Source organism: Apostichopus japonicus, chromosome 9, assembly GCF_037975245.1.
Source record: "Apostichopus japonicus isolate 1M-3 chromosome 9, ASM3797524v1, whole genome shotgun sequence".
NCBI classification, from domain to species: Eukaryota; Metazoa; Echinodermata; class Holothuroidea; order Aspidochirotida; family Stichopodidae; genus Apostichopus; species Apostichopus japonicus.
The window spans coordinates 20,869,478-20,881,046 of record NC_092569.1 but is presented as its reverse complement, the minus strand read 5'-3'; the positions used below and the strand labels follow the sequence as shown (position 1 = coordinate 20,881,046).

Below are 11,569 nucleotides of genomic sequence, written 5' to 3'. Positions count from 1 at the left end.
GACCATACGTTTGTGTATAAAACAAATAAAAAGGGGGGTCACTGTGATTTTTTTTAGTGGGTGGGGCTCAAAGGTCAAAGGTCAATCTGAAAATGACGTAATTTGGCTAAAAATCGATGTTCGCTTCATAAAAATCGTGACAGAAAATAAAAGTTGAACAAACCCCCTCATTATATTTGGTATAAACCCTAACATGTTTTGAACATATTCTGAGCATTTCAGGAATATATCTATAGAGAGTTCTGAGAAAAATGCAAATGTCCTTGAAATTTCCTGTAATTTGACACCAAAATCGTCCAAATCCGTTCATTTTTGAACAAATTCTCGTTCCCGAACGCTTTAACCTACCAACGTGTTTTTTTTTTACCCTCTTTTAGATATTTAGGCCGCTCACTTCTTTGTAATTGATAGTTATGACATAGCGCCCTCACTTCCTTTGTAAGTCGATAGCAACCACTGTTCTTGCGCAATACTGTGTCATAGAATGTTTAGTGTACATTTCAATGGACTGTTACGTAGTTGATATTTTCAAATAGGTCGTGGCTGCACACAGTGTCCCAAATTACGGCCCAATAGGCCCTAAAGATGTGGGACGATTGGTCAGATACCGTGATGAGGTCCAGGACCTTCTGGTCGAACCAGTTTATCAAGGTTCGGTCCTTTGAGGACCCAGAAATTGTAAGTTCAATAGCGTTTTTTACAAAAATGGCTAGGCTAGGCCTAACGTTATGCCAACGTTAGGCTGTATTTGTAGAAAGTAAACAAAGTAAACCACAAATTAAATCAGTCATAACTCTGTCAATCCTCAACAGATTTCAGAAAATAAGGTATCATCTGAAAGAGCAGCCCCAGAAGAACCTTCATCATACAATTTGAAGTCAATTTTGAAGTCCGTAGTGATTTTATTGTATTTTGTTGTTTTCCAATTAAAATTAAATTGCGACCTAATTTGCATATTATAATTTGCATATATTTGGAATTTTTTATAAAATTATCAATTCCAAATTTTGTTCCCTATTGATCTAAATCAACTTCCTAATAGAGAAGTTGTCCCTAACCTTTATAGCCAGCCCTAACAAGATAAGTGCCCCCAGACCCTAATTGTTTTCCCACCCCCAATGCGGAAAAGGGTCAAAATCAATATACGTCAAAGTTCAGTCAACTGAACCACACTACTGTTCAGAGGTAGTTGCCATTCGCGGAACAATACGTACCGAAGCTCCCTGTGTAGCTTCCAAGCGTTATCTCGTATTGTGTTGCCTCGGAGCTAACTCGAAACAGGTTGTAATGAAGATATGCACTGTCATCATAGGTATCGTTGAACAAAATATCAATTCTTAGTTGATGATCTCTCTGAGCTGATTTGACGTGTAATTTCTCGTTTCCAAGCCAGAAACTAGAGTTAAGATCACCAAATCCATCTCTGTAGTTATTCCAAGTCTCATAAAATGAAACAGATCCACCAACCCGCTTCTGAAACAGCTGTATAAAAAGTAACCGCTAATTTCATAGAACTATACATAGTGTATAAGTCGAATATTTTGTTGACATGAACCATGGTTGGGATTGGGGAGGATCCTAGCTCCCAAGGATTTACATTTTCGTTTCAAATCCTCGGATAGAATGCATATAGTTAGTTTCTCACGACGACAAAAAGCAACACTGTCCCGGACTTGAGATTGACAGTGAGATGTAATTTCGTAACTTTCATGATAGTAACCATGCATAGGATATTATTTTAGAAATATCAGTTGTTAAAATTCTTTTTGTACCTACTTTTACCCCAAATGGTGCCCTACTTAAAAAAAAAAAATGGCGTCAGAATTTGTTGTTTAGCTCAGATCGACTTGACGCACTAAGGCTATGTCGTTTCAAAATCTAACTTTTAACGTAATGTCTGCTATAACTTTGTCAACACTGGCGGGGGGAGGTGCTTTAAAAAAAATTGTCGATCATGGGAGGGGTCAAAGAGGGAGGGGATCGAGGAGAATTTGTGGTAAAATTGGAGGTGCTTATATGAAAAACTTTTGAACAATATTGTTCACCAGGTCTGTTTTAGATGTTGCTACGAATTACGTATGGAAATCTGATGGCGTTGTAAATTATGAGGGGATTGAAACAAGTGATCAACTTTTTATTTGTTCGGGCGATATGATTTGCCTTTAGAAATGTATTTTGAGCTTGTTTCGGAATTACAATGTCTCAATGATTTGTTCACGAATGTGTAATCATATATATTGCCCTCCAATATATGGGACTAGTAATACTAATAAGTACAACATAATTGTTAAAATAGCTATTTTAACAATTATGGTATGTTATACATATTTATTTAATTTGGCTGCATACGTACGTGTCGGCATAACAATTTTAGTGATATATGTGACATGAATGAATGGCGAACAGGTATTGGTATATGGTGGTCGCAGTGACTAATGGCCTGTTTTCTTCACAGTCCACTTGATTAGGTCTCTCATCATAATTTGTCGTTGGGATTTATCTTTGTTCCTTCATTCAGCCAGTTGTTTAGTTTGTACAGTAATTTGGGCAGGGCGGTACCGTACTTTACAAACGTTCACTCAGTATGCTGAGAAATCATGTCTTGTTATTGCAGTTACATGATTATTCCTTATATGTTGAATGTGAACAATGCATAATAACTTTGAATTTGGATAGTCATAAACAAAGTCAATAAAAATGAATAAAATTCATACTAAAAATGGAATGAAGATCGTACTTCTCGTTCAATAACGTTTCGAAGTAATTTCTAGCTGTATATAACCATAAGAACATTTGTGGAATCCCGTGTTAAGAAACGTTTCCAACAGTTGTAAAATATGGAATATCTTAGAAAAACTGCCGTAATGTTGTTCAAACGTAAGTTTTTTTAGTTATATTTTAAACATTACATCTTAGCTAATGTGATACGTAAGGGCTTTGTCGGTTAAAAATTAACGTTTCAACCTCACCAGTTCACAAAGAATATCTTCCTCTTCATGTATATGTTAATTTACTGTCATTTGTAAATGTTAGTGCAAATCCTAAAGAAATGTTGTCTAACATAATCGATCATTCATACTGCTCATTTATTTCTTACTCTTTGTTTGCGGAAGATTTTTCTTCGTTTAATCGTCTAATTTGCCAGAGATCCAAACCATTGGTAATTCTACAAAATTGTTCTTGATATATTTTAAGGTCATAAATATTAGAGATTTCGTACACAAGCAGTTATTTCCCAATCAACGCGGCGAATCTTTCCATTCAATCTAGGTCGGCTGTGAAAACAAGAGCCCTCGTTGATATTACAAACAGTGAGTTACAATATAAACAATATAAAAAAATACGTTTTCTTAAATAACGACCCCAAAAATCACAAATATAAGACATAATAACAATTCATTAATTCAATTATAAAGAATTAGGTCTGTTTATTGATTTTATATCATATATTTTCAATATTGTGTCTCTGCGTATAATTCTGAACAAGTAGACTTCATATTGTATTCCAAACGACGTCAACATCTTTCGATCAATAGCGTGGCTGTTTCCATTTTCTGTTGTCGCCTTTGGCCAATATTAACATTAACAATAATGCTGAATTTGAATCACGTGATCGGTTGTGTGTTCCCTCAAACTTCGTTATCTGCGTAGAAACACGAGGGTTTTCAAAGTAACTGAGAACATTGATGAGCTTGACAAGGAATTATCCAGAAGAACTCTTAGTTTCTACTAAACATTAAGAAAAGAAGATGAGTGAGATTCAGTTTTCGTGTATCTTTCATTGCTTCCTTCTTGGTATTTGCATTTATTCTTCGATGGCGGGAAGCGTTGGTAAGTAGAATAACGGAAAGTAGATCTAACATTTCATCTCATTACTTTGACGTTGTGAATTTAAAAAAAAGCATGAATCAGCAAACACGGATCAGTTATTATACTTGTAGCAAATATTTGTTATGTAACTGCTCGATTATGATCTTTAAACTAACAGTTCTTATGATTTCAGCTTTTTTCAAGTGCACAAAAACACACTCATTTAAAGATGCCGTTATGCCTTGTGGTGGTAACTGCAGCAATCAAATGGAGGTAATACCGAGTATCGGTAAGTAACAGTTGCTATTTAAGTAATGTAAGAAGTTATAAATGTAGACAAGTAATAAATGTATCGAAGTAAAAACTGACTTTTTTTGCACTGCAAAAGGAACAGTAATTTAATTTGAAGCTTCATTTACATATTATATTCAAACGTATATGTCATATGGATAATAGTAATTATTATGAACTATTTGGTGAATATATAGAGAATCCTGAAATGACTGAATCTTAGTTAAACGCTTTGCTTATTCATGGGAAGTTGTAGTGAAGATATATTTACAACCATCCTCTCTAACTATAAACTCTATTTGGCATCCAACGCTCTGAGTACTGGCCCAAAGGGAAAGAAAGAAAGAGCATCAAGACATCAAATAAATCTGTTTTAGAAGGAAATATATATGCATATTTTCGGTTCAGACGAACCACTTAATTTTTTGATGGCAGCGGATGTTCAGTTATCTGTTTCTTTAAACAGACTCACTAATATAAAACTCACTTTGTACATATAATTGTGTAAACAAACTTTATTTACCTCCGTATAGCGTTGTAATATATGTTAAAGAATGGTAATACGTCAAACGAAATGCTCGCTATGAGTTCTCGTTGCCAGGTTGTATATCAGGAGTATTGTATGTGAATACTAAATGTAAGTAATATATTAAGTTTAACTCTTCTCGGCAGAGCCACCGACATAAAATTGAGTGAATCTTTACGTCCTAGTTGAAATGTCTGAATACTAATATAGACAACACTATTTGCTTTCGTATATCGTTATGTTAACCAAATGGTAATGAGTCAAAAGAAATGCTCGAAATAATTGTATATGTTTGTAAGTTGCATATCATGATTTCATGTATCGAAAACTGACTTTTACAAAGTCATTAGTTATAATGGCTATAGTATTTTACAACTACAATTGATGAATCCAAAATACAAGTATAATACACCATCTCACTCATGACATAAACCGTGGGGATAATATCAACACAACGTAAAGTAAGAACACAACAAGCTGATAAGTATTAAGAATATGTACTTTGCTATCGAAACATTCTTTCGAATATTTCTCGGGAAACATCTCTAATTCTATATCTCTGACAGTTTGACGAGGTAGGTTACATTTTTTTCTTAGATGGTTAGATATTAATGTATAAGATAAAAAGAGTTAGGCAAGTATACATTGGAAAAGATAGAAAAACATCTGACACTAATCATTGTCGTTAACAGATGAGAGAACAAAAACGGAAACAACACTGAGTGGAATCAAATCAACATGGATGCACTCTACTGATGAAATGCGATCATTAATGTCAACCGGTGAAACGTCAACAACAACAAATTCGTTGGGAACGGATATGAGTGACCAATCAGCAACTACAGTATACTCAACAGATGGGGTGCGAATGTTACCGTCAACTGATGAAATGACAACACGATCCAAAAGTTTGTTGTCAACAACAGTGATACCTACAACAGGTAACGATACAGCATGTGGTGTACTTTTTTAATTATTTGACTCAGTCATGAAACAGATTGGTATTCATCATTATCATGTCGACAATATGAACGTCAAGAAGAATTTGGTTTTACACGGCTTGGACTAATTCAACATTAAGAATGTTGTGTATTAAGATTGTTAGGTAAATATTTTATAATCGTATGCTAACGTCCTATCATGTGTCTATTTTTTTTTAAATTATTATTACGGGACCATTTAAAACTTAGTGTTATGATTGTAAATATCAACAAATGTGATATTTAATAAATCAATCATTAGATTCAATCAATAAACTAGCAACAGCACCGAGTAAATTACTAATTACAACCATGCACTCAACAGATGAAACAACATTACTTCGGTCAAGCGATGAAATGACAACCATCAGCACAAATGAATTTTCAACAACATCGATGGTCTCAACAGGTAACGTGATGGTTTTTCGTTTTGTCTAGAGCTTGAATGATTAAGTGATAGAATTAACATCAAATTTATCTACGACTACAGTTGTTTCGTCAGAAACGTTAGTTCCCATGCATCTTAATCAGCTGATACATGATGAATGTTCATCTGAGCAACAAACATACGGCAGTATTAGTTATTTAGTCTGTATACACTTGTTCGAAGTTATTACAGTTGATATAGATTTATCTTATTTTCGATGGTTTAAAGAATTAACATGTATTGAAAACGATTGGACAGCAACTAACACTGACCATTTCCCTTTTCAGGTGCGAGAATTAAACAAGAAACAACAATGGGTGAAATCAAGTCAACGTCGATGCCATCTACGGAGGAAATACGTTTATTAACGTCAACCGTTGAAACGCCATCGACAACTACAGATACAAGTACAATTGAGCTATCAACAACACGGATGCCTACAACAGGTGATTTAAAAATGTATACCATTACAATTACAATTATTTCAGTTCACAATTGGAGAAACAATTGTAACAATTAGATAGGCATATGTGTATTCCCTACCGCCTGGCCTTCTCAAATATCTATATTATATAATACTTAGACGGTAAGACACTATTGTAACTTACTTTATTTGATTAAACAGTAACATGTGTGCATATTTGATAGCTTAGTTTCATATCTCAATCAGAATATGTTATAATAGCCAACCAATAACATTACCATTCACAACAGACATTCTTCGCAATGTGCTGAATTAACCTCGGTTTAATTGACCTTTTACATGTCAGAAACAAACTGAAGTGGTAAAGCTACAAGTAACGATATTCTGATTGTTACCTCTCAAAATGATATTAAAAATAATTCTTACAGTATTATACTTAAGAGACTTCTTCTGGGATGTAATATCTCCGTTCAGAATTTCTAATTTTTGTAAACATTTGGCCAGGTGAGCATTTGAAAGAACCGTCATGTTGTTGATTGCATAGTAAAGGGCATTGTTACGACCGCCGACTTGAACATGTCATTTTACTTCAGAATCTTGCCCAACCAACATGGTATGGATGCACTGTTCATGCCAAACTACGTGCGATGATCCCGATGGACTCAATGGTTGTTTTAAAAGCTGTGACGATGAACCAGGTTATACGTGTGTCTGTCCAGATGGATTCCTTATCAGAGATGGAGCATGCATACCGTTGTATGAATGCGGATGCTACCACTCGTTCATGGGAGTCATTTCGGTATTTTCACATAACTCGACATTTGTCATTTTTCGCATGTGTCACGTTTTTCGAAGATCTCCTTTAGAGAGTGTAAAAAACATCAATATCAATAACTAAACGAGCGCGTACATTTATTGTGTTCATACTTATTCCTATTATAGGCTTCTTACTTATTCCGTTGAAAAATTCACTTTCTTTAAGCGTTTACGAAATACGAAGTTTTTCGAAACGTAATTTGAAGGTTATATTGGTTAATACTAGTCAGATTCGGATATCACTTATGACATCTTTAGGTTGGGCAGAAAAATTGATTTGAAGATTCGTTTAAAGTTATTATATCTACCATTCAGAAAATGCAGTAGTCACAACGTGCCGATATCCCATTTTTTTTGGGCATTAAAGTTCAGATTAAAAAAGACAATGAATATAACGTCAAAGTTTCCACTAATGTATTATATATTATAAACCGTTGAATGAAGTCTCATTTGAGCAGAGTTAACATTTTCTCTCGACTTGCTCGTATTCTTGAACATTTCTGCACAGAACGGATCATTGCATGTTAACTTAAACTGCACAAGACGTTGCACATGTGAAAATGATGTTCTCCACTGTGAAGAATACTCTTGCAGTAATGATGCAACATGCCAGAGCAAAGGTCAAAGTTCATCTTGCGAGTGTAAAGAGGGCTACTGGGGAAATGGTACGACTTGTGAAGTACTCACAAACTGTCAGGATGTTTATAAAGGTTTATCCACCAAAGAAGGCATTTATTCGATACATCCGCCTTCTTGGGCACATGAACCTTTCCAAGTTTATTGCAAAGGTGGTTGGATGGTAAGTTTTCTTCACGAAACCAAGACACTTGTCATTTCACATTTCGCATAACTCGTAACTGTTCTTTTGCAGATGCTTTTTCTTTTATATTATTAATATTATCCCATACGTCTGTAACACTATTGCTGGAACACATTTTAAGTATACGTGGCCGCACGCTGTAATGTTCCTGTCCTCTTACTAATCAAACCGCGGAGTTGCTATTACCCTGTCATCATGCAAACAAGACGTTGATGTTGATTATATTCCACTTAATCTAACATTCACTTATATTTCGATCTTTAACTACTATCTTAGATTGTTCCCAAAGCTACTACTAGCAACAAAATTCTTGACCAAATGACGGCATAAGTCCCTTTATATTTCGCTCTGGGTCAAATTTCGACCAGCGATACCAAACGTTCGTCACTTGAGTAACTTCTGCAAGCCTTGTAGGTTACATGAGATATGCCATCATATAGGTAACGTTCATATAGGAAGCAGACAAGAAAGCACAGTTTATATAATTAACTAATTGCATAATAGTAGCAACTTCAGTATTTTCTTAATTCTCATGAAGTGTTCCCAATTCTTTCGTCGTCGCATAAATCCATTTCAGCAATTATAAGATCTCTTCCAGAGGCAACTCTTGTCACCTTCAATTAAACTGTACATATTCAACTTGTGTATCGTTCTAAAACAAGCGGTTATTTTTTATACAGCTGTTTCAGAGGCGAGTTGATGCTTCTGTGTCATTTTACAATGATTGGATAACCTACAGAGATGGATTTGGCGATCTCAATTCTAGTTTCTGGCTTGGAAATGAGAAAATACATGTCATATCAGCTGAGAGAGATCATCAACTCAGAATTGATATTTGGTTCAACACCACCAATGATGCCAGTGAATATCTTCATTACAATCTTTTTAGAATTAGCTCCGAGGCAACAAAATACGAGATAACGCTTGGAAGTTACACAGGGAGCTTTGGTACGTATTTTTCCGCGAATATCACATGCCTCTGACAAGTTCAGTTTAGTATGGTTTTGTTGACTGAATGTAAAATGTATAATTGTTTGTTCTTAATGCCATAGTATATTTGTCAATACCTCTTTAAACGCTTGAAAGAGTGCGAAGGGGAATTACTAATATGCAAATGCTAACGAAGTTCTTGGGATACTTCAACTAAAATCGAAAGGTACACAATGCTAAATTTAGGTTTCATGCTTGTTTAGGCTACAGGAAGCCTATAGACTGCATTTGCAAAGTATATGACATATCTGTGTTTTTTCAGTTAGCCTGTAACAATAACTGTAAAAAGAAATGGATAAGTTTGTAAAAAGTCTTCTCATGAAATTTTAAAGAAGCTTAGTATAAAAACTCTCTTTTTTATATTAAACAGATTATGACTACATGGATTACCATCGAGATATGAAATTTTCTACCTACGATCAGGACAATGACTTAGTGCTTCAAAATTGTGCTACTAGTGAATTCCATCCCGGCGGCTGATGGTTCAATGCTTGTTATGCTATTATGTTGAATGGTATCTACGGTGGCCCTTGGGATGCCGGAATATGTTTGTTTCAAAGGAATACTCACGATTACAACTGTTCTGTTGTAGCAGTGGATATGAAAATTAAGCCGTTGTGAGGCTCTACTTACAGATATTCACGACCATTTCTTCTGTGAAATCGTGATACCCTCTGATCTAAAAAAAATACTTAGTGACGAGTATGACGATTTGGCCCTCAGAACATGCAATGAACTTGATAATCAGGTCATATTATTAAAACACTAGAAGCTAAGATCATGAAGAACTGAGGTGTGAGTCTTATTACTCAAGTTTCGTTACTATAAGACCACATCATGACAGGGGAATGAGGGTTGTATGTTCAATTTTCCAAAACCAGCAGATTATGATATTCAAATTTAAACTTGTAGTTGATAAAGATACTACACCCTCCTATTCACAAGATGAGGAATATAATAGTTAATTTATCGATTGTGTTGCACGGACACATTTTTGGTATCAGAAGTCATATGTAAGGAAACAATTTGCGAAATTGTAATAGGAACCACTTTCACTTTCACCTCGTAATACAGATTATAACTCTTATATAAAGCAGATTACCTTCACTGTGATGGGATCCTCTCAAATATCAAACGAAAAGGTTTTGGCATCACATAGCCTTGTTATTCTATGTTATTTTATTTGGACCTCAACATACTAGTTTTATTAAGAAAGTATTTTTTGGATTAGCGTATCATCGTTAATAAAATGACTTATTAGCATACGAAATTTATGTGTAGCACCTGTTCACTATTTGCTTGAGGAGATTCAAGGAAATGTGCAAAATAAGGTAAAGTGCCATAATGGAAAGCTGGATTGTGCGATACTTTCAATGTCACAAGTTCGTTAAATTTGCTAGCTCGGTCAACAACATATTTACAAGGTATCAGCTGTAGAGGAACATGAGGCTTTATAGGTAATTAACATTAATGCTAAATTATGATGTGTTAGAATTCAGAAATATTAATTTACTAATAGAAAGTTTATTCAAACAGTGTGTAAGACTTACATTTGTAAATAAAGAACTTTAACAATCTTTGGATGACAATGAAGTTTGTTATTGAAATATTTGTTGTTGTTGAAAAAGAGGTTCAATATAATTTTACTCTTTGTTAGATATTTACACATAAATTAATCCGTGCCCTTCTTTTTCGGGTTTTCTGCTTTCATCATTTTGATTTGACACTCTTCACACCACACACATACACAAATATTCAGGTGTTCACTTCCTGCTGCAAAAGTGTTCAATACATGGAAGTAGAACAAGTACATTACATAGTATACTTATACGGTAACCTACAGCATGTTGTCACTCGAGTTTCATGCCTGTAGCCATAGCAACAAACCGCACAACCGTGCTAGGAAAAATTAAGTTACATACACGACTGTGTCGTCCAGTATATATACATACATATATATACTATATATATATATATATATATATATATATATACATATATACATATATATATATATATATGTACATATATATATATATATATATATATATATATATATATATATATATATATATATATATATATATATATATATATATATATATAAGAATTGAATGTGTAGCAAGTAGTATGACAGATATATAGTAAATCCATAAAGAATAACACACCAGACAAATTCCACTTTACGACCGGTTTCGTCCTTTTGGGACTCATCAGGCGAAGGTAGGAATCGAACCCCGGATCTTCGTGTCACGAACCAAAGTCCGCACCACTCGTCCACAGTGATTCTTTTGGTGTGTTAAAGCGTATAAATTGGCTTTAAATAACTGTCATTAAGGGCGTATTACCCAAGTGTTATGATTGTAAAGAGTGCACCCCTGGCGCTTTGAATCTGACAATTTAACACAGAATAACCACTCTTTATAGGCAAGCCAAGCCGTAAATAAGAATTGAATGTGTATTGATGGGACTCAAAGCGATACGT

The 11,569-nt window shown here is 34.5% G+C and overlaps 1 protein-coding gene across 3 annotated transcripts; it reads left to right on the top strand.

The window, feature by feature from the left end:
* Nucleotides 1-503: 503 nt before the first annotated feature.
* LOC139973084 (uncharacterized) lies at nt 504-10,804 on the top strand. Of its 3 annotated transcripts, XM_071979482.1 has the most exons (10): nt 504-678; nt 3,271-3,311; nt 4,004-4,099; nt 5,320-5,568; nt 5,933-6,016; nt 6,322-6,480; nt 7,052-7,257; nt 7,783-8,073; nt 8,775-9,042; nt 9,455-10,804. In XM_071979482.1, the coding sequence occupies exons 3-10, from the start codon at nt 4,048-4,050 to the stop codon at nt 9,562-9,564; spliced, it is 1,419 nt and encodes a 472-aa protein (XP_071835583.1). In that variant the 5' UTR covers nt 504-678; nt 3,271-3,311; nt 4,004-4,047; the 3' UTR covers nt 9,565-10,804. The 3 variants fall into 3 exon arrangements, with proteins under 3 accessions (XP_071835583.1, XP_071835582.1, XP_071835581.1); XM_071979481.1 differs by lacking the exon at nt 3,271-3,311; XM_071979480.1 differs by lacking the exons at nt 504-678; nt 3,271-3,311 and adding an exon at nt 3,676-3,831.
* The last annotated feature ends 765 nt before the right edge of the window (nt 10,805-11,569 follow it).